Genomic DNA, 23,209 nt, shown 5'->3' on the forward strand with positions numbered 1-23,209 from the left:
CCTGTCCTGGAGCTAGCTCTTGTAGACCAGGCTGGTCTTGAACTCACAGAGATCCGCCTGCCTCTGCCTACCGAGTGCTGAGATTAAAGGCGTGTGCCACCACCGCCCGGCCCTTCCATCCTTTTATTATGTGTGATTCCAAGCCCATTGTTCTTTCTTTTACCCAACAGACCAGACATTTACAAACTCCTCTCTTGTATGTCAGGCATTACATTAAACCCTGACGATATAATGTCAATTTATCTCTACCCTTGAGGAACCTGAACTGTAGTGAAATACTCATTGATTGTTTGCCCAAATGGTCTGGGAACACAACAGAAAACACAGGACCCTCAGCTGTGGAATTCCATCCTAATTGGTAGGAGACTAAGGACAGAGGCATGGAGGCAGCTGTGTGCTCAACAGGAGGCCGGTCAGCAACAAAACACCAAATTGGTAGAAAAGGTATTTGGGACCTAGATTATATACCACACCTACTGGCTAGGGTGTGAAACCTGTCCAAATACGCATAACAGTATTATATATATATGAGCTAAACTGGGCATGACCTATAATGCCCAGCAATTAGCATGTGGAGGCAGGAGAATCAGGTGTGAGTTCAAGATCAACCTTGACTAGATAGAAAGTTCAAGGTTAGCCAAAGTTACAGGAGACCCTTTTATAAAAATAAAGTAATTATGGGCTGGAAAGATGATTCAGTAGTTAAGAACATGGGCTGCTCTTCTAGAGACCTGGGTTTGATTCCCACCACCCACAAGGCAGCTCATAACTGTCTGTAACTCTAGTTCTAAGGGACCTAATGCTCTCTTCTGGCTCCCATGGGCAACTGCACACATATGACACATAAAATAAAAAAATAAATCTTTAAAAATTCCCTTAAAAATAAGAAGAAAGAGGCTGGGCAGGGTGGCACCCCTTTAATCCCAGCACTCGGGAGGCAGAGGCAGGTGGATCTATGTGAGTTTGAGGCCAGCCTGGTCTACAAGAACTAGTTCCAGAACAAGCTCCAAAGCTACAGAGAAACCCTTTCTTGAAAACCTCCCCCCCCCCAAAAAAAAAAAGAAGAAAGAAGAAAAAGAATCCTAGCTAAATGTTATTCAACCGAAATAATTTCTGAGGGAAATAACTTACAGTAGTCAGAATTTGAGGAAGGCTGCTTAATATTTTTGTTAGAGCTAGGCTGAGAGCTTTAGAAGAAAATAAAAATAAGTGGCCCCTCTTTCCTTCCTCCTCTGTCTGTTTTTTTTTTTTTTTTTTTCTTTTGTGTGTGTGTGTGTGTTTGAGACGGGTCTATGTAACCTTGACTTCTCTGTAACTTGCTATGTAAATCAGGCTGACCTCAAACTGGGAGATCTTCTTACCTTTGCCTCCTAACTGCCAGGGATTAAAGATATGTGCAGTCATGCCTGGTCCTTTCTTTCTGCCAAGAGATGGGCCTCTTAAGAGGCAGCAGCTGTGGCAGGAGAGAGACAGGGGCCTCATTACTGTCAGTTCTCAGCCCTCCACAGTGTCTAAATAAGAGGTAGGGAGACTGTCAAGCTTAGGACACAGACGTTTTAGACATGGGCTTTCAAGGTATCTTAATTGTGGAAATGTTAGGTTTGTATACTGCTGTTTTTTACAGCATATTGTAACGTATAGAACCTCAATCTTGGTTTCTTACACAGTTATGTAAAGGAATGAATGGTGTGTGGGTGTGAAAGAAATTGTTAAACCGGGTATGGTGGTGCACAATTTGTAATCGCAGTGCTTGGAAAGTTGTAGGCAAGGAGATCAGGAGTTCAAGGCCAACCTTGATGACAGTGAGTTTGAGGTCAGCCTGGGCTCCATGAGACTCTTAAAAATCCGAAAAGAGGGCCAAAAGAGATAGGGAAAAGAGAAAAAAAGGACTCTGCTCTTATCTCCCCCACAAAAAACAAAAAAACCAAAACCAGTCTACTCTTCATTCTTAGTAGTTTAAGATCCTCTGGGAAATCAAAAACCTGGATTGCAGGTAGCCAAGACTAAAGCTACTATAACTGGCTGAACTACAACTCCCAGGAGACTCCGCGTCCACACCCTTTGCGCAAGCTCAATTCCAATGACTACATTGGGCTGCGAACCAGAAGGGGCGGGGCTTGGACTCGAGCCGCGATTAGGGGGCGGGGACGGGGCGGGGACGGGGCCGAAGAGAGGGTGGCGCTGCCGGCGGGGCCCGGAACACGCTAGTGGAGCGGAAGATGGCGGCGGTTGCGGCGGATGCAGCCGGGACCCCAGTTTGGCTGAGGCGGAGAAGCCGCCGGCTCTGACCTCGCTCTGGCTCCAGTGCGTGTGGCGGAGCGTGTGCGAGGCCCCGTGCGGCGGGCAGGGGCGGTGGTGGTCGGTGCGCGCCGCCCTGAGGAACGCCCCGGCGGCGCTGCTGCGGCTGAGGAGAGAGCCGGCTCCGGGCCTCGGCGTCCTCCGGTGCCCCGGGCCCCGCGCCTCCTCGGGGGGGCGGCGGCGGCGATGTTCTCGGTCCTGTCGTACGGGCGGCTGGTGGCCCGCGCCGTCCTCGGCGGCCTGTCGCAGACCGATCCCAGGGCGGGCGGCGGCGGCAGCGGTGGCAGCGGCGACTACGGGCTGGTGACGGCGGGCTGCGGCTTCGGCAAGGACTTCCGTAAGGGCCTGCTTAAGAAGGGCGCTTGCTACGGGGACGACGCGTGCTTCGTGGCCCGCCACCGCACGGCCGACGTGTTGGGTGAGTCCCTCGGCCCCGGGTCCGCCTCCTGGGGACTCCGGAGTGCGAGGCTTCCCTGTCTTCTCCGCGGAGCGCAGCGCCCCGCCAAGCACCCCAAGAATCGTTTTCTGCTTCACGATCCCCCCACTTTAGTGGCGAGGAAACCCGAGGGGCAGAGCGGTGGAGCCACGTGCCCAAGGTCACTGCCTTGGGAATGTGTCCAGTCTGTCCCGGTGCAGAGCCACACTCTTATTAGTCACAGCCCCCACGCGACCTCGTCCTCCTCGCTCGGCGACACCTGCAGGCTGCTAACCTCGCTTTGCTTCGTTCCCTCCTCCCTCTGCGCGCCCCGGGAATCCCTGCTTCTTGGCGAGCTCCTGATGCCACGGCCGGGCCCCAGCTGCGGGTTCCGGAGCATACCAAAGACAGACGGCGGGAGCCCTCAGGCCCGCTTCGTTTCCCCCCAACCCCTCTGCCTCGACCGTCCCCCGATTTCCTTCTTTTTCGGGAAGGGCCTTGGGGTTGGGGGTCGACAGCTAGCCTGGTTAGAAATTCTAGCAGTGCTCTCTCCCAAACCGAACTTGTCTACTTGAGGTCACTTGGGGTGGCAGAAGGTCTCCTTGACCCAAAATAGAATGGCCAGACCTGCTTGTAGGCTGCAGCCAAGATGAGACTCGTCACAGCTTTTTAGGCCACAGGTGCTTCCTAAGACCTAAACCAGTTACACCTTGGGTGCAGGAGACAGGAGAGAGCTGTCCAAAAGGCTAAACAATCCACAAGCAATCAGAAACTTTATCTAGTGTATATGCCCTTGGAGATTTCATGTATGCCATTAAAGCTCTTTCAGTTCATGAAGCTCTTCCTTTGAAATTGAAGGACATGCTGTCATTGGCTCTAGGTTCAAATGTCACTTTGGTTTCACTTCTCCGGTGACATTGAGTTTTTAGTTACTTAAAGTTTCATATGCTAAGACAAAATTTGACATTGGAGCAAATAATTGTTTTTGCGACACTAATTGCTTGCTGCTTTTTTTTTTTAAAGAACAGCGTTTTTTGTTACCCACTTGCTGTATACTGGAGGCTGACCTTGAACTACTGAGCCTCCTGCCCACACCTCCGAAGTGTTGAGGATACAGGTGTGTGTGTGCCCTAACTCCCATTATTTTTTAATCAGATCTCAGAGCCTTCCTCGAGATTAGGTTTTGGAATTACACAAACTCACTGTGAAGTCTGTCTAGACTCAGGATCCTTCTTAAGAGGCTGCCATTAGCTGTCATTGCGAGTCACCTAGGTAGCACTTTCAGTGACCCGAGGATCTGTGCTGTCACATATTAAAATTACAGTCAGCTGTGGGTGGTTCATTGTAGACTGCTTCCTTGGACCATGCTTGAGGTTCTGCTTCAAGACCCAGCACCACCAAAAAACAGTGTCAGGAGTTGCAGTCAGCCAACAGATTGGGAGATAGGGAGCCGGGAAGTTTCACTTGATAAAGCTGAGAAGATAGTTGAGTTTTTTTGTGCTTGAAAACCTGTGATTTGATTGATAATTTGGGAGTATAGTAGTTTCTAGTACCTGAGATCTGAGAATTTTGTAAGATCCCAGTAGTAAACCTTTCCTAATTTTTAAATTGCATGCAGTCCTGAGTATTGAGCCAGAATCTTGAATATTTACCCAGGGGTCCTTTTGTTACTGTTTGTTTTGAGACAGGATCTTACTGTATTGCCCAGGGTGGCCATGTATTCCTGGCCTCAAGCAACCCTCCTAAGTAGTCTTGTGGTACTAGGACTTCAGGTGAGCATGCCATGCCCGGTCAGGTCGTCTCGTTGTTGGTTGTATTTGCTCTAAATTAACCACCAGTAAGTCACTGAGAAGCCATCTTGGTTATCAGATCAAATGAAGATGTAGGGTACTAATTTGTATAATTCTTATTATAGTATGTTTTAATTTTAGCAAATGTTGTTACTATCTTACTGTACCTAATTTATAATTAATTATACCTTATTATAGATATGTATTTTAAAAAGAACTTAAAGGGTTCAGACACTATGGGCCTTGAATGTATCCCTCAAGGAGAAAAGGGGCTACTGTATCTGGACGTGTTAAATTCTTATGCTGAATTTTAAGGTGCTACTATTTTGGTATTGTGGCATATTTACAAGGATACAGAAGATAGTCAGACCCTTTCTAAAAAAGCACAAACATTTCATATTTCATGCTCTGGCTCTCTGGCAGGAACCATACCTGGTTTGAGGTTAAGCTTTGCAATTTAGTAGTTGATTTGTGATCTTTGGTGGACTAAGAGTTTGCCATTTCTTACCTGTAGAAAATGAAAGGAGTGGGCCGTGAGACCTTGAGGCCTGGCTTTGGCAAGCCAGTCACATTTTCCTGTTGTCCCTCTAACAGCATGCATTCCTATGCCATCACCACAGACACCTTCAGTAGATTTGCTTGTATGTAGCAAAGAGCACTAAATTCTTAAGTTACCTTGGTCCCTTGTCTGTGGAAGGAACCTCTCTAGAGAAGAGGGCATAGAGACAGGCTTGCACAGACTCTGGTCTTCAGTCCTGCAGGTAGACCTGCATGTGGCTCTGAAGGCACAGGCTTCGGGATCTGATGGAGATCCCCAGCTTCTTGTATTGCAACTAGTGCCATAGGACAGCCACACACACACAACTGCTATGTGACCAAGAAGAGATCAGTCATAGTTAACAAATCATGCACACACACACACCTCCAAATGGTGGAGTGTATGGGAACATTGAGAGTCATGTTTTCTAGAACTGTCCTGTTGTGGAGGAGCTCTTCCAAAAGGTTATCCTGAGAGTCACCTGAAACAACTTCCTAAGCTGGTCGCACTTGATCTTTGGCAGCCATAACCAGTTCGCCAGCTGGTGGCCTCTACTCTATTGACACTATCCCATCACAGGCCGGACTGATGGGAGTTACGCACTGCTGTATTAAAAGAAGGCAAATCTCTGTGAGTTTGAGGCTAGCCTAGTCAACATAGTGAGACCTTGTCTCCGAGACTCTTTTTTGCAGTTTGGTCACTCACTGTGGGCTTCTCTTTAACTGTTAGTAATAAAAGTTAGTTTCTTTTGTACAAGAAAGAAAATATTATTTTGATTTTTTTTTTTAGAAATTGAAATTTTCCAGGAGTAGTGGCACATGCTTTTAATCCTAGCACTGGGGAGGTAGAGGCAAGCAGATCACTGAGTTTGAGGTTAGCCTGGGCTACAAAGTGAGTTGTAGGTCAGCCAGAGCTACACAGAGAAACTGTCAAAAAAATAGTAAAAATGGAAACTGATCTGCCCTGTTAGTCATGATGAAGAGTACTTGATGCCTCACACTGTTATTGTCCCCATTGGACTTCTTTTAGGAAAAATTGGCTGTCGTGGGTGTGGTGAGACCAGGCACCACTCCCATCCCGTGGAAAATTGGCAAAGGCTTATTCTCTCTATTGGGATAGCAGGAGTAGCCCACATGGGCACAAGCTGTAGGGACTTTTCTTGTTCCTTCCTCCCTGTAGCTTTGTTACTATGCATGCTGTGTCTTCCTAGGTACACAGAATCATGAAAACTACCTGATACCATCTCTGAGTTCCCTAAGCCACAGCAGCATCATTGAAAGGCTGTTGAGAACTTAAGACTTCAAAACCTTGGAGTTCATTTCTTTCATGTTTTGGTGATGAGCAAATAGAGGCCTTCAGATGGTTAGGTGACTTCAAAGAACCACTAGTTATCGGTAAAGACGGGCCTTTCTGCCACGCTTGGGAGGGCTGGAGAGGAGAAAAGACGGAGAGAGAGAATGTGAATGTGTTTGTAATTGCTTTATTCTCTCTGACTCATAACTGGAAAGCAACAAAAACTTCCCTGCATGCTAAACACATCTTGCAGAAACCATTGATTTGAAAATGATCAGCATGGTCTGTACCATATAAGTTCTGACCTCTAAAGATTGAGCTGTGAAAGTGCTCCTAAAAAGCCGAGGGATGTTTGTTTAAGCTCAATTTAACTTGGAACATAAACATGAAAATAAAACAGTTTTCTATTCCAGCCTTTGGTTTCAAGTTTTTACTGGGCCAGGATTCTGAAGTGTTTCTGAGTCTTGCCAATCTTAAAAACATTCTTTGAGGTGGTGGTGTTTGTAGGTTTTTTGTTTTTGTTTGTGTATGTTTTAATTTTTAAAAAGATTTATGTTGTGTGTTTGTGTGTTTTGCCTGCATGTATGTACCACATGCATGTCTAGTGCCCTTGGAGGGGATTAGGTTCCCTGGACTGGAATTAATGAGCTGCCACATGAGTGCCGGTAGTCAAACCTGGGTCTTCTGGAAGGGCAGCCTGTGCTCTTGACTGCTCAGCCATCTCTTTACCCCTGCTTCTGTTTTTGAGACAGGGTCTCACTATATGTAGCCATGACTGACCTAGAACTCACTATGCAGACTACCTGCCTCTGCTTCCCGAGTGCTGGGATTAAAGGTGTGCACTACCATGCCTGGCTTTTGAATTTTAAGGTATGAAGATGAGGTGAGCTACATGTAGAGCTGGAGTGGGTTTGATGTGTCTGAATCTGAGCTGCACTTTGTATAAGTGGTCGCTGGGATAGTGCACTGATTCCAGCGCCTCGGGGAGGCTTCTCTGGAATCTCAAGTCCGGCCAGGAAGTCTGTGTCAGTTTCTAAAAGTCAAATCTACCTGTTGATGATGACCTTTTTTGTTATTTTAAGCTGAGCTGCGGGACTGGGAAGATGGCTCAGTTGGTAAAGGTGCTTGTCACCAAGCCTAATGACCTGAGTTTGGGCCCCAGGACCTACATGGCAAAAGGAGACAACTGATTCCTCAAGCTATCCTATGACCTCGACACTCTAGCCCCATAATACATGTCCAAAAAAGCCAAAATTGAGTTGCAAAGTCACAGTATGACATTCACCCTTTAAACATGTATACTCAGTTTTTAAATCCAGAAGGTTGTACAGCCTCACCTATTGTCTTGAGTCCAGAACCCATCCTCTGCTCCTCCCAAAAAACACCTGCTATTTGCAGTTGCTCCCAGCTTGTGAATGTTTCTCAGCCCTGGTAGTAGCTTGTAGACTCTCTGGATTTGCCTTTTCTGGGTGTTGTGTGTAAGTGGATTCCTAGAGTATGTAGTTTGTGCCGTTTCCCTTCACTTAGCTTTTCTTTTTTCTCCTCCTTTTTGTTTGTTTGTTTTTTGAACTGGAACTCACTATGTAGACCAGGCTGGCCTTGAATTTACAGACATCCACCTGCTTCAGCCTCCTAAGTGCTGGGATTAAAGGCATGGGTCACCACTGCCTGGCTCACTTAGCTTATTTTCAAAGTTCAAGTTGGAGAATGTGTTAGTACTTCATCTTTTATCATGGCTGCATAAAATTGTATTTCAGGGATCAACAACCCTATTTGTTGGTATCTGTGGGTATTTTTACATACTAGCTATAGTAAATTATGTTTGGCATTTTTGTATATAAGCTTTTGTGTGAGTAGGTGTTACATTATTTTGGAGTGTGTGTGACCATTTACTGTATGTATAGTTCAGGCAAGTCTTGAATTCTCAGTAGTTCTTCTGCCTCAGCCTCTTAAGTGCTGGGATTGTAGGCTTGTCACCACACTTGGCTATGCCCATGTGTTTTTAATCTTTTCAGGTATATGCCTTGGATAGATGATAAATTGGTGTAGTTTGAATATATAATTATTTTATATAAAGAAAATTATCTTTAAATTACAGTAATTAAATATATAAGGTCTGAGATTAATCAATACTTTAAGTATACCTGATATTATAATTTATATATTTTCAAGAGAAAAATGTCAGCTGGGCTTAGTAATACACACCTTAAATCTCAGCACAAGAGGCAGAGGCTGGAGGATCTGAATTTGAGGCCAGCCAGGGCTATGTAGTGAGACCCTGTCTCAAAGAAAAAGAAAAGAGCGTGAACTATTGAGGAAGTGTGAGAAGTGTGTCCTTAGAAGAAGGGCTGGTGAGGGCTGACTTTGCAGATACTGTTGGAAGATGACAGGTTTGATGTAGAGACTGTTTGCTGTGCCCTGTGCCTCCCCGCCCTGCTGTGTAGATGAGTTATACTTTGTGTAAGGGGCTTATGAGGTGCCTTCACTTTCAACCATTGCCTTCAGCTATTTTTCCTGTTCACCAGTTTGTAATCTGGAAAATTTAGGCCCAATTTGACTTTGTCCTGACTTTCACTTTTCCCTCAAGGCGTTGACTTTGTCCTGACTTTCACTTTTCCCTCAAGGCGTTAGTAATCTCTAGAGGGCTCTGGATGGGTCTTTCTGCAGAGTAAGCCACTGGATTTTAGAAGTATAAATGCTTATACTTTTTAGATAGATGTTTCAGAGAGTTGTTAAATCCCAAGAAAAAGTAGGGTGCAGATGGGTTCCTGCTGGGGAGGGGTTTGGGATGGGAGGAGGCTGTCCCTGAACTTCAGTGTGGTATCATGAAACTAGGCAGCATGTAATCTGAATGTCTGTAGCGGTGTCCAAATGGACTTGGTGCTGGTGTGTGGCTTCGGGAACACTACACCAGGTCAGAATGTGACCTACAACCATGTCCTCTGGCAGATCAAACACTTGTCAACTTCAGGCTAAATGCCAAGTTCCTTTCATGTAGTTTCTCCAATGTCTTTTCTAAAGGTCTTTTCTCAGGCTGTACCTAGGCCATAAGATTAGACTGACTTCTCAGGAAATGTTTTGGGAAGGTAAGTTCATGGTATTTTATTTCTGAAGAAGTTGGGGTGAGTTTATCTTTTAAAATCTGTGTTAATGTCCCATCTTTTTGAGAAGTGATGTGTGGCCTGTAGGGCACTGCTGCTGTTAGGAGCATTTATGAGTGTGAGCTTCATGTCCTCACTGTTGCTAAAGTTATAAAGTCAATCATAAGTCCAGAGCCTTCGCAAAGGCTGCAGAGGTCACAGCACTGATGACAGGCAAGACACTAGTCACTTGGACTTGAGCTGGCCTTTTGATTTACTTTAAAATCCTTACTGAAGAAAAGAGGTGCTGAGTACTTCCATAAGATCCCAAGCAGGATTTGGTGGTGCACTGGAGGAGGAAACAGGTCCTTTTGTGTGAGGAGTGAAGACCTCACTTTGTTACTTGTGTCTTTTTCACACCTGACTTGGAGTCTGCCACCTCTCCTGAAAGCAGCACTGGAGATGGCAGATCACTTCCCTTGCTCTTTTGAAGTCTGCACAGCTCCAGACACCTGCACTAACCCGTCTCCTCCTGTGGTTCGTCTGTAAAGCTGACAAATCATGGAGGTTCAGTACAGTTGGTGTTAAAGACTGAACCTAGGGCTCAGTTGCACTGACAAGTGCTTTGAAATGAGTGCTTCTGTTTTGTGCTTGTAAAGTAACACCTGCTCAGAAGACTCCTGCGTAAAACCTGTAGCATATACCTTGACTGTAATCAGTGTGACGTCCTCTGGCCTTTGCACATATAAGTGTGTATACCCTTTTGAGCAGCGTTGTTAGCTGTGATTTAATGTGGATGTTTCTATACTGACGAGCAAAGTTCATCACATTTCCTGCATTATGCGCTAGAACTTAACTGCATTGGCTCTCAACTTTCAGTTATTAGGTTGTAAATAGGTGAGCCTCTCTTTGCATTGGAATAGCTCCTAAGAGCTTACTCCTTGAGGAACTCTGCAGCAGGCTAGGAGTGCAAGGGTCTATGCACATAGAACCTGGGAACCCTCTAGAAAGATTGCATGCTTGATGCTCATCCAGGTGCTGAGGATCACTTTCTCCAGTAAGCTTCATGTCAGTCTGGAAGGTGTTACACTTAACATGTATGTTTATACCAGGCTCTCCACAATTTCTATCTATTCTTGGTGTGAATCCCAAGGACTGCCAAAAGACTGCAGCTTTGCCAGGGTCCACAAAAGTGGCTTCCTACAGAATAGGTTGTGGTGGGTCGAGGAATGTACAGACTGTTTTGTTGACTGCTTGTTTTGACCTTTCAAGGCTACCATCGCCTAGCATGTTTTTGTTTTCTGGCTTCTCAGAATCATTTCTGCACATTGTCATTTGAGGTGGCTGCTGCAGGTTGGCTGCTCTGACTGAGGCAAACAGAAAGGCGCTTGTGTTTTCACTTCAGTGTTTGGACAGCAGCTCCGGGTCAGGCTTGAGCTGTTCCCTAAAACCTGGACTTGAGCTTTGGCCACTACTGGGTAATAGGTCTCAGAGTTTCCCTTTGAAATGAGGTCTCACCAGGGATGCACCTCTCACAGGGTACTGTGTCTTTTTTGGTGATGTATGATTTCAAATTCAAAACTGATTGATCCAGTGTTCTCTTAGTGGAGAAAAGCTGTTGAGCATCTTAGCTAAGTCGTCAAATCATTTTTTACTCTTCTGAGTTGTTGTTGACACTTCTCTGAAAATACACACATGGCCATGTGACAAACGCAAGGGATACTTGTTGGGAGCTAAAAACAAAGCCTTTGCCTCCAAAGTAGTTCCTCAGTAAATAAATATAAAGCTGTATGTGAAACAGGATGACTAGGTTTGTTCACCTCTTGCCTTCTCAGGAGTTTCTAAACAGTTTCGTACTGTGCCAGTATGTTTTGGAAGCTTGGAATCAGCTCCTCCCCTTTTCTCCTGGTTGTGAAGCTCCTCACTCCAGAGGCAAGCAGCATTATGTTGAAAAGAATGCTTTTACTGGGCTGGGAAGATGTCTCAGCAGTTAAGAGCACTGGCTGGTCTTCCAGAGGACCCAGGTCCAATTCCCAGCACCCACATGGCAGCTCACAACTCTCTCTGATTCCAGTTCCAGGGGATCCAACACCCGTACACAGATGTACATGTAGGCAAAACACCAATGCAAAGAAAAAATAATGCTTTTACATGTCCAAGCGAATAAGGATGGCCTATACATGGATTTTGTTTACAGGGCTACATGGGTATGGCAGTGTGGTAACAACAGATGGATGTTTTGGAATAGAACAGGGCTGTATCCAGGACAGTTGGAAGGAGCTGGGTGGGCTCCAGGCAGTGCAGACAGAATCAGCAGAAGTTAGTGACACAGGACACCGAGGAGGGAGGGAGAGAAGGGAGCTGGGTTGGCACCCAGAAGATTCTCAAGGTTTCTACTCTGGAAGTGCAGGCTGAAGGCTGCTTGTGACAGGCTGGGATGTGCAAGGGGAATGGCCAAGTTTGGGAATGAAAGGTGGGATTGCTTAGTGACCTTTGGAGGCAGGATCTCTGGGCTTGTGGAATGCTGAGTCCTGGAACAGCGACACTTGTGAGAGTCACCTATGCTGTGCAGACATAGAGAGGGGTCAGGGCTGTGAGGGACACTCAGTCTGCATTAAGGCTTAGGAACCGCTGGGCCAGGTGTTGGCCAGACACAGGGGGGGGGGTCTGTGAGATGATGTCGGCATTCACTGGAGTTATGAAAGAGACTGAAGGAAATGGTTAGCCCTTTGTACAGTGCTCACTGTCTAAAATTCCCATTAAAGCATGCCCTACACAGTAGACAGCATGTGCCAGAAACACTTGTTAAATGAAGTTGCTTCTGGAGAAAAGCCAATCCATTTCTTCAAAGTGTAGGTGCACCGTTTTGTTCTTTTGCGCTCTTTGCAGACAAATAAATGCTTCTTCCTTAGTACTTGTAAATGTCACTGTTGAATATTTAATGAGCTATTGAATGACAAGCTTGGGGAGTTGACTGGAGAACCAAATGATCTGCTCACTCATCTTTTATACATTATCTGTAAGTGGACATTGTCTTTTGGTTGTGACCACAGCCCAGTGTCTGGAGAGCTGGTGGCTTACAAAAGTCAGAAAAGCTCAACAAAGTCCAAACACTCCTCTGGTTGCTGTAGACTGTGCTGGCCTCTGTGCTGCTCATCTCTGGTTCTTCTTCTTCTTCTTTTTTAAATCTTTATTACTACTTTATGTGCAAGGGTATTTTGCCTGTGTGTATGTCTGTACCTGGTGCCCACATAGGCCAGAAAAAGGTATTGGATCTTCTGGGTCTGGAGTAATAGATGGTTGTGAGCCACCATGTGGATGCTGGGGATCAGACCTGGTCCTCAGGAAGAATAGCCAAGTGCTCTTAACCACTGAGCAGTCACTTCTAGCCCCAGTTGTTCTTTTTAAAATCATCTTCCCCAGAGGCAGGCGGATCTCTGTGAGTTCGAGGCCAGCCTGGTCTACAAGAGCTAGTTCCAGGACAGGCTCTAAAAAAAAAACTACAGAGAAACCCTGTCTCGAAAAACCAAAAAAAAAAAAAAAAAAAAAATCATCTTCCCTTTTGGCTGTTCTAGGGCCCCAATCCTTTCTGTGCTTCATAGTGCTCTGCCTCTGCGCTACAGTCATCCCCACTTGTGTTGATGTATTTGTTTGAGACAAGATCTGACATATCTCAGGCTGACCTTGAACTCTTTTTTTTTTTTTTTTTTTTTTTTTTTTTGGTTTGGTTTGGTTTTTTTTTTTTTTTTGAATTTCTTTATTTATAATGTATACAAAATTCTGTCTGTGTGCATGTCTGCAGGCCATTCTTAACCTCTGAGCCATCTCTCCAGCCCCCTGACTTTGAACTCTTTATGAAACCAAGAATGACCTTGAATGCAAGATTCTTCTGCCTTCTTCCTTCCCAAGTGCTGAGATTACAGGTGTGCACCCTAATACCGAGCAGCTGGCTTTTCTCACAGAGCTAGTTGTGAGCAGTACACACTGTGAGCCTGCATTCTGACAAGCAAGCCAGTGGATTTCCCTGCTGACTTCGGACAGCCAGGGTAAGAGACCTCCCCTGTGAATGAAGTGGGTGATGGGTGAGGCTGGTTCTGGACACTTGTCCTAGTCTAAATTTTAGCTGGAGTTTCTCAGAGCCTACCTTGGCCCCACTGTCACTTACAGGAGACCGATGGTAACTTCTTTTATGGAGTTGGTTTTTGCTAAGTCTCAGTACTGTGCAGGTGTCAGCTCTGCCTAAGCTACTAGGACAAAGCTCTTGATTGAGACAAATAAGAGCCTTGTGTTGGCTTTGGTGGCGGCAGATCTGCCTTCCCTCCAGGGGAATCTCCTGAGTGCCTGACTCCTGTGCTGCATTGTTGGGCTGACTAATAGCGAGAGGTTCTTGGCATGGGTGCAGTAGGCATTTACCTAGAGGCCAAGTTTCTGCACATGGGATTCTCTCCCTGAGCCTTTCTGACTTGTGCTTTAGTTTATCCCTCTGGGTGAAAATGGCAGGGAACTCCTCAGCATCTTTCTAACTCAGGGTTCCATCCTTCAGGTTCATTTTAGACGCTTTCCCATACCTTCCATTAGATCATAATCTGTTAAGGATTTTGTTTTAGTTTTGCTTTTTGAGGCAGGATCGTGTAGCCCAGGTTAACCTCACCTCTAATCCTAGCACGCAGGAAGCAGAGGAAGGCAGATCTCTGTAAGTTTGAGGCCAGTCTGGTACACACAGAGAAACCCTGTCTTGAAAAACCATCATGAAAGGAAGGAAGGAAGGAAGGAAGGAAGGAAGGAAGGAAGACAAAGAAAAGAAAGAAAAGAAAAAAGAAAAGTGTATCTTCACCCACCCCATGTCAGGCTTCTGTGGAGACATTTTCTTAATTGACAGCCCCTCTTCTCAGATGGTTTTGGCTTGTGTCAAGTTGACATCAAACTATCCAGCCCAGACAATTCGGTGTTTAAGAGCACTTCACTGCTTTTGTAGAGGATCTGGGTTCTGTGTTTTGTTTTTAGCGCCCACATCAGCTCACAGCTGCTTGTAACTCCAGCTCTAGAAGATCTTACTCCCTGTTTTGGCATCTGAAGGTACCTGTGTACATGTAGTATACATAGAGACATATATACAGATAAATAAAATGAAGATCTTAAAAAGAAAACCATACAAAAAAAGAAGAGCTGACTCACTTCCTGGCTGCTCTGAGGTTCTCACTTACTGCAGCAATGAAATGGATGCATGTTGGAGTTGGGCCGCCCTGCACATGGCCAGCCTTTGGAGGAGGATGCTTTGGGGGTAGCTCTACAAGGGCTGCCTGCCTGGGTGTTCAGCCTCGCCCAAGGGACGTTGTTCTGGTCAAGCCCTCCTCTTTATTTTACAGTAGATACTGGAATCAGGTTAAACATACATGGTTTGTGAGGCGTTCTGTTTCCTGTTGCTGAGTTGGACAGGTGAGGCAGGAGGATTGATTGAGCATTAGGGCCAGCCTGCCAGACTTAGATGTACAGGGTAGGGTGGAGGTAAGAGTTCACTTAATTGCTATAAATATTAGGTTAACGTAAGGGTCGGTGGTCTAGATCTAATCTTACCAATAAAAAAGAGAAGGAAAGCCCTTCTCTCAGCCTAAGGGGCTAGTGCAGGTAGATACATGCCACTCAGAAAAGTAACCAATGGATAGCTCTTCCAGAGGCCCTCCACTCTGAACATATTTAGTGCCAGCACTGATCATTGGCTTGATCCAGGACACCTGTCCTCCAGGTGATCTGTTGGTTGCTTCTTCTAGTCCCGAGAGTGTTGCTTACAGCACTCCGCATTGGGGAAGTTTGTGGTGCAGGCCAGAAAAGAATGAAGTGGCTTTGGAGAGAGAGCCTTCAGCTCTATAGCTTGTGGAGGAAATCTGACCAGTGATTTTTTTACCAAGTCTGGAGGTTACCAGTTCCCCAAGCTGTAGTTGGCACTTGAGCCAGAGTAGATCATTTCCCAGTAAATCTTTGCCTTTTTTTTTTTTTTTTTTGAGACAGGGCCTCACTATGTGTCCCTGGTTATCCTGAAACTTTCTATGTAGACCAGCTAGCCTTCAGGTCTGGCCTCACAGAGATCCCAACTGTCTCTGCCTCCCAAAAACCAGGATTAAAGGCATGTGCCACCACACCCAGCTGCTTTGCTTTGCTTTCTTTCTTTCATTTTTCTTCTTTTTTAGTTTTATTTTATTATTTGTGTGTGTGTGTGTGTGTGTGTGTGAGAGAGAGAGAGAGAGAGAGAGAGAGAGAGAGAGAGAGGAGAGAGAGAGAGAGAGAGAGAGAGAGAGAGAGAATGAGGATGTGCATGATATAGTAAGGGTGCCCTCTGAGACCAGAGAAGTAAGAGCCCCTTAGAGCTTGAGTTATAGGTTGTAATGAGCTAAAGTTGAGACCATGTCTCAAGAAATAAGAGGAACTATTACTCTCCAACTTATTTCTTGAGACATGGTGTACTATGTTAGCCTCTTGCATGTACACACACACACATGTACACACGTACACACACGCGCAGAAGTTATGTCTAGTTTGTCTTCACACTCTTGCTTCCTAACCGTCTTTTCAGCACTTTTAACTGCTTTTAAAGACAAAGTAACTGACCAAAAGAAGGAAGGAAGGTAGGTGTCGTGTGTGTGTGTGTGTGTGTGTGTGTGTGATTACCAAGTAGTCTTATGTTTACTGAGCTATTTTGTTTGTTTTTTTTTTTTTTGTTTTTGTTTTCCCAAATTCTGAAACCTGAAGTAGTTGTTCTTGCCCGGATCTTTTTGCTTGTTGCCCATTTCCCTGGGCAGCCTATTTTCTCACAGGATCGACCCTTTCTTTCTATCTTTCAGCTTGATCTTACCTGTCTGCTTAGAGATCTAAAGAGCTTGATGGAGACCCAGTCTCTGGAGTCAAAAGACACAGGTTTCGTTGTGATTAACGCAGAGTGATTGCTTTGGGGAATCTCAGTGCAGAGGGAATTCCTGGCTTGTTGAAGCAGGCAGAACATTGTAATCTCTGTGATTTCTCCTCTAGAGAACTGAGGACTGTTTGTCAAAGCAATCACATTGTGAGCAGCTTGATGGTTGACTGTGTGTGTGTGTGTGTGTGTGTGTGTGTGTGTGTGTGTGTGTGTGTGTGTGTATTTTTAAGTAATCTTGCTCTTTTTCATTCCCTTTGGGATAACCATTTGCAGACACATTTCCCAGTCCTGAGTCACAGGGGAGTATTCCCCAATGCCCTAATAGTTGAAGCTACAGAAATGTTGCTGTGAATATGACCTGTTTGTTCCTGTTGACACAGAATCAACTATGTGTTTCTTTCTATCTCATTTCCTTTTGACCGTAGTCTTTGTGTTGTGGTGTCCTGTCAGGGTTGCAGGAGAGCAGTGGCTCGGATGAGAGCCTTGGTCTCTACACAGGTGCTGTAGCACTTGAAGAAACAATGCTAAGTGCTGTCTCAATAGATGGCACCCTGCCTGTGAGCAGCTCCTGCTGAAAGCTCCTCAGCTAGGGGCTTAGTTCATCATGCAGGAGTTCCCCTTCATTAGCAACACTCACGTCCAAGTCACATGAGAAAACCAATCCCCGAGAGGCAACTTGCTTCTATGGAGTTTGAGGAGCCCATGTCAGTGAGCCACCCTCTGAAGGGTGATGCTACATAATTTTTCCAGTTTTGTCATCTCCTGTATTAAATGTGTTGTGATGAAGGAGAATGGCCATGTTTCCTTCACTGGTGTTTATATCAGAACTGGGATTTAGTATTCTCTAGGTGTTGTCCAGAATGACCTTATAAATAATCGCAGGTCAGTCTAGAGTTGTATGTGAGAGGGAATGTCAGAAGCTCCGTGCTTAAGAGAGTGTAGCACTCTTTTTGTTTTTCCAAGACAGGGTTTCTCTGTGTAGACCAGGCTTGTCTTGAGTTTACAGAGATCCGCCTGCCTCTGCCTTCCTAGTGCTGGGATTAAAGGTGTGTGCCACCACTGCCTGGCAAGTGTTTCACTCTTTCAGAGGGCCCAAGTTTGGTTACCTGCCCCAGTGTTGAGTGGCTCACTACCAACTATAACTCCAAGGGATTCTGATAGCATCTTCTGGACACAACATGCACCTGCCATGGCTGGGAGTGCGGGGCACTGTTGGAGAAACTTCACTAATGGCAGCTTAGCTTAGGAGCCTACCCAGGGTCTGTCTGCCTTCTGCAGCTTCAGTTAGGTAGCTGAGAGATAGGATTTTAAAGTTCCACAATTTGAGTTTATTTACCAAGCCTATCTTCCTTGGACTTTTGCTCAGAATAAAACTGTTATATGAAATTAAAGATGAAAAATTGAGTGATTATTTTACAATAAAGAAAAGCTTTGACTCTCTGTGGTGCTGAGGATTGAGCCCAGGGCACAGGCATGTGGAACTTACATTGTGCAGCTGAACTCCATCCCAGCCCTCCAGCTCATTCTTTATCTGGTTGTTACTGTGGCAAAGATAGAAGCATGGTAATTTTAAAAAAATGAAAATTATTACTTAGAATTCTACTTATAAAAGCAATTAATTAGAGCAGAACAAAGAACGATTTGATAAGGAAAGGGGAGAAAGAACTCTTGAGAGTGGGAGGGGCCACAAGAAAGGAGTGCTCACAGTGGACACCTTTAGATAATGAGAGGTCGGCAGAATTGGCTTTGCTGTGTGCTTAGTTTTTATTTCTCCACTTTAGGAAACCAGTGTATGGAAGACTTTATTTTTATTTTATGTGCATTGGTATTTTTACCTGAATGTATGTTCTTATGAGGGTATTAGATTCCCTGGAACTGGAATCACATAGTTGTGAACTGCCATGTGGGTGCCAGAAGTTGAACCCGGGTCCTCTGCAAGAGCAGTCAGTGTTTTAAACCACTGAGCCATCTTTCCAGCCCCAACACTATGCTTTTTAAATCACTTCTAAGATCTGGGTCCTCCCCCCACCTTAGATTTATTTATTTATTTATTTGTTTGTTTATCTATTTATTTATTATGTATACAGTGTTCTGTCTGTCAAGCAAGAAGGAGGCACCAGATCTCATTAGAGATGGTTGTGAGCCACCATGTAGTTGCTGGGGATTGAACCTGGGTCCTCTGGAAGAGCAGCCAGTGCTCTTAACAGCTGGACCTTCTCTCCAGCCCCAAGGTCTAGGTCTTTCTCAAAAAATATTTATTTATTTATTTGTTTGTTTGTTTGTTTGTTTGTTTATTATGTATGCAATATTCTGTTTGTGTGTGTGCCTGCAGGCCAGAAGAGGGCACCAGACCTCATTACAGATGGTTGTGAGCCACCATGTAGTTGCTGGGAATTGAACTCAGGACCTTTGGAAGAGCAGGCAATGCTCTTAATCTCTGAGCCATCTCTCCAGCCCAGGTCTAGGTCTTATAAGTGGCTCTTGCCTATAGTTTCTGGCACTCAAGAGGTCTGACCAGAAAGAGGAGGGTTGCTTCACTTTCAAGGCCAGCCTCAGGTACAGAGAGACCCTGTCTCAAACCAAACACAAGTTTAAAGCCATAAGTAGTTTGTAGTTGGTCATTTCAACTCAGGACATAGGGATGTAACTAGAGGACTTTCTGTGCTCTGTAGTCTCTTCTCAGACTTTTGCTCAGCTGTTCTGATATGTAGACATTATCTTAATCTAATAATAGTTGTAATTGGATTTGGGGTCAAAGGAAACACTTGAGCTAGCTGTGTGCTCAGAGAACATTACTACTGGAGACATAAGATGATTACAGTGAATTAAAGGCAGCTTATAATTCCATGGCAACTCTTCAGGTGGCATTAAAGACCATTTTTGCTATAACTCAGCCTACCTTCTCAGCCTTTCTTTGCTGATAGATATTAAGTACAGACTGGATACATAATAGTCCCTTGAACTCAGTCAATCATGATTGTCATTTGTTACCTAAAGTAAGATACAGCCCTCAGGTGAGCTGTTTGGTCAGGATTCTCAGGATTCTTAAGACAGAAGTACTTTGAGCACACACCTCTGCAACCCCTTACTCTTTACTCTGACCTACCACTGTGGTGTCAGAGCTCATCCACCTCAGTGCCTAACTTTATGCAGACACATCCACACGGATGCCTGCTGATGTGGGGCTTAGCACACATCCCAGGTGAAATGAGAATCTTACACTGGCATCTCCACATTCTTCTAGCTGTGCACTGGCCTACATAGCAAGTTCTAGGACAACCGGGACTACATAGAGAGACCCTGTCTCAAACAAACAAAACCCAGAAACCTCTTGATACAAGGTTTTCCCGTGAAGTCTTGGCCCAGGGTAGAGTGTTCTGTCAAATTAGAGGCATTCCTGTTAAGTACTGAGGAGAACTGGAGGGCAGAAGCGCAAGTCTGTTCAGGATGCATTATGGATGCCATTCTAAGTGTTCTCATCTTATTACTGTTAAAAAAGGGGGGGGGGGCGGGGAGATAGATTATTCCTGAACTGACACATGCTACTGTGCCTTGGTGGTTGTGGTCCCAAAGAGGCAGCAGAATCTGAAAGCTTTTCCATCTCTCTAAAGGAGACGATGTCCACCAATATCTTGTCAGAAGCCCTTAAACAAAGAAGGTAAGAGGCCCACGACCAGTGCACCAAGCTCTACTGTGTTGTTCCTCCACGTGTCCTGTAACACAGATGCTAACATACTGCTCTGAAGAAACAACACACATAGAAAAATAAGGAGGCTGCAGAAGATGCTAAACTTTTGATCAAGAGAATGAAGGAAGCCAAAGAAAACACCAAGAACAGATTACCAAGAGATGGAGGCTATCCTTCCTGAGAGCTTCTGAAGGTCCTGTCCAGAATAAGTCTTTGAGTCACAAGTAAATGATCAGGCCTTTGGGGGAAAAGGTGGAGATAGAGTGCCATCAAGATGGCTCAGAAGGCAAAGGTACCTACCACCATGAATAATGGCATGGTTCCTGGGACACATGTTGGGGAAGGAAAATTCAGACTCCCACATCTTATTGTTTGACCGACATACATATACTTTGGCAAGCCCATGTCTTCCCCCCATTCAAAATTAATAAAATTTAGACCAATATAATAGTTAATTTTATTTAATGTTTAATTAACACATTAGACTTAAAAATTTCTGTGTGCTTTGTAGCAAATCCCTAAGGCTGCTGTACAGTGTTTCTTTTTTGATATTTTTAAGCAATATCTTTAATTTTCAACATTTCTTTTTTTTTTAATTATTTATTATGTATACAATGTTCTGTCTGCATGTATGCCTGCCCACCAGAAGAGGGCACCAGGTCTCATAGATGGTTGTGAGTCACCATGTGATTGCTGGGAATTGAACTCAGGACCTCTGGAAGAGCAGCCAGTGCTCTTAACCTCTGAGCCATCTCTCCAGGCTTATACAGTGATTCTTATAATCCAGACTGTTATATTTCTTAGCAAGTAGATGTCTACACACTTGGTAGTCACATGGAGGATCAACTCCATGTGAGACAGGTTCCTTCCCATGTCCTTCTCTGCCTGTGAAAATTAGAGGATCCTCTAGAGGCAGCTGGATGCCACTTTTAACGAAGGTCTCCAAACATTCCCCATTCATTCTAGGACCCCAGTCATGATTTCTAGTGCAGGTTCACTGGGCTGTCACACACTGACCGTGGCTGCTGCTTTTTGTAATACTGTGCTGAAATCTCTAGTGGTCTTCAGGAATTATTCCAGGTCACAGTTTCAGCAGTTTTGGGGTTTTGCCTATTATATATGCATTTCTAAGTAGCGACTTTATCTCAGGTGTGGTTCACCTTCTCTTTGTGGTCTGAAGTTTCAAATACACATGTGGTACAGGTCATTCTGGCCCTGCACCCACCTCTTCCCCTTCTAGATCTGAGTGAATTTCAGGTGTAAACTAAGTCTCTCCCTCACTCCACCCCGTGTTTTATTGGAAATTGGAAGCGCTGTTTGGTTTCTTTTTTTCCCTCAAGAGATTGAGCCTGTGACATTTTGTCTGGGACACTTGTCTGTGAAAGGTGAACAGGTAGGTGCCTAGGAGATTGTGCTGCTCCAGGAGAGGCTGCCTGCTGTGGAAGGGCTGTCCAGTCACTCAGCCTCTGGTTTGTATTTTCAGCTAATTGTTTTTGTTGGACCAGAGACTGGCTAAGAAAAATTCTTTCCCTGAGCAGGCAGGAGAGAATGTATGATTCATCATCAGATGGTGCGCCTGGGACTGTAATCTCGGATTCTGTGTTTTATCATAAATTGTTACATTTGAGGGGCTGGAGAGATGGCTCAGTGGTTAAGAGCATTGCCTGCTCTTCCAAAGGTCCTGAGTTCAATTCCCAGCAACCACATGGAGGCTCACAACCATCTATAGTGAGGTCTGGTGCCCTCTTCTGGCCTGCAGGCACACACACAGACAGAATATTGTATACATAATAAATAAATAAATATTAAAAAAATGGTTACATTTGAACCCTGTGAAGCAAGAATTCCTCAGAAGTATTCCAGTAAGCATTCTTTTCTCTGTCCTTCTAAATGCATGCCTGCCTGAAGATCAAGGTAAAATGTGCCATTGGCTCCTATGAGGAGTGTCTTTTGTGGCTCCAGATGCTAAGTTCATGGATTCTCACTGGGCGGCAGCTCATGCTGAACCAGACTTCCATGCAGCAGGCACAAGGGCGGCTTTTCTTTAGCTTTGTTACTGTTGCCATTATTTTACTTAATCTTGACGATGTGGAAATCTTCCAGTATATCAAGGTAGAGGTGAGTGCAGTTCTCATTCAACTTCAACAACAATTCATGACCAGGCTTGACTTCTCTCTCCTCCATTGCCTGTACCTCCAACCTCAGTTATTTTGAAACAGATGCCAGGCTTCTAGCATACTATCAGCTGGTTTGGAGGTGTGGCTTGCTGGTGGTCATACATGTGGAGGAGCTGCTGCTATGGTCTTCCTTCTGCCTCCTTTTACTTTCTTGGATGTGTTTTGTTTCTGTTGACCACCACTGCTACCAGAGAGTTTCCTGTATCTATCAGTTTTGTCCAAGTATGTTTTTTAAGGATGCCTGTGAAAGTTAAATGTACAAAAATGTCAATGTTGTATTGGGAAGTGGGGGACTGTGTTTCATACTCAAAAGGTGTTGGATTTGGGCCAGGGATGTAGCTAGATGGTAGAGTACTTGAGCCTTACAATATAAATAAATAATTAAATATGAAAGAAATAAAAAAGCCTACCCATTTCTTCATGTGTATGTGTGTGTCTAGCACAGACAGACCTCAAGCTCACTATCCAAGCAAAGTTGGCCTTGAACTCTTGATTTCTCACTTCTCAAATGCTAGGTTTATGGGTATGTGCTATTGCTATCATGCTTGACTTTTTAAAAATGTTTGTCTGTTAGTTCATTTATTTATTTGTGTGTGTATTTTTGGAAATGTGTATGCCACAGCATGTAACATGTGGAGGTCAAAGGATAACTTACAACAGTTTTCTCTCCTTACCTGTCAGTCCCTGGGTTCAAATTCTGCCCAGCCATTATCAGCTCAGCCATCTTGTTTGCCCCTCCTCCTTAAATTTAAAAGTAAAATCTTGGGAACTAGGGAGATGACTCTGTTGATTGTTGATAAAATACCCACTGTGTAAGCATGAAGACCTGCATTTGATTGGCAGCACCCACATAAAATCTAATGTAGTGTGCACTATAATCCAGTGCTCCAGTGCTGGGAGCAGGTGCTAGAAGGATTCTTTGGGCCTTTCAGGCCAGACGCTTCAGCTGAGTCAGTGAGCTCAAGATTCAGTGAGACATACTATCTCAATAAGGTGAAGGGCCTGCAAGGTGATTCAGCAGGT

The 23,209-nt window shown here is 44.8% G+C and overlaps 1 protein-coding gene across 1 annotated transcript in view; it reads left to right on the plus strand.

The window, feature by feature from the left end:
• The first annotated feature begins 2,220 nt into the window (after positions 1-2,220).
• Positions 2,221-23,209, plus strand: part of Pptc7 (protein phosphatase targeting COQ7) — a 37,989-nt gene continuing 17,000 nt past the window's right edge. The window contains exon 1 of the mRNA XM_038345754.1: positions 2,221-2,716. Coding sequence (XP_038201682.1) covers positions 2,485-2,716 — 232 coding nt within the window. The 5' untranslated portion in view covers positions 2,221-2,484. The remainder of the gene's footprint in view (positions 2,717-23,209) is intronic.

This window comes from Arvicola amphibius, chromosome 10, assembly GCF_903992535.2.
Source record: "Arvicola amphibius chromosome 10, mArvAmp1.2, whole genome shotgun sequence".
NCBI classification, from domain to species: Eukaryota; Metazoa; Chordata; class Mammalia; order Rodentia; family Cricetidae; genus Arvicola; species Arvicola amphibius.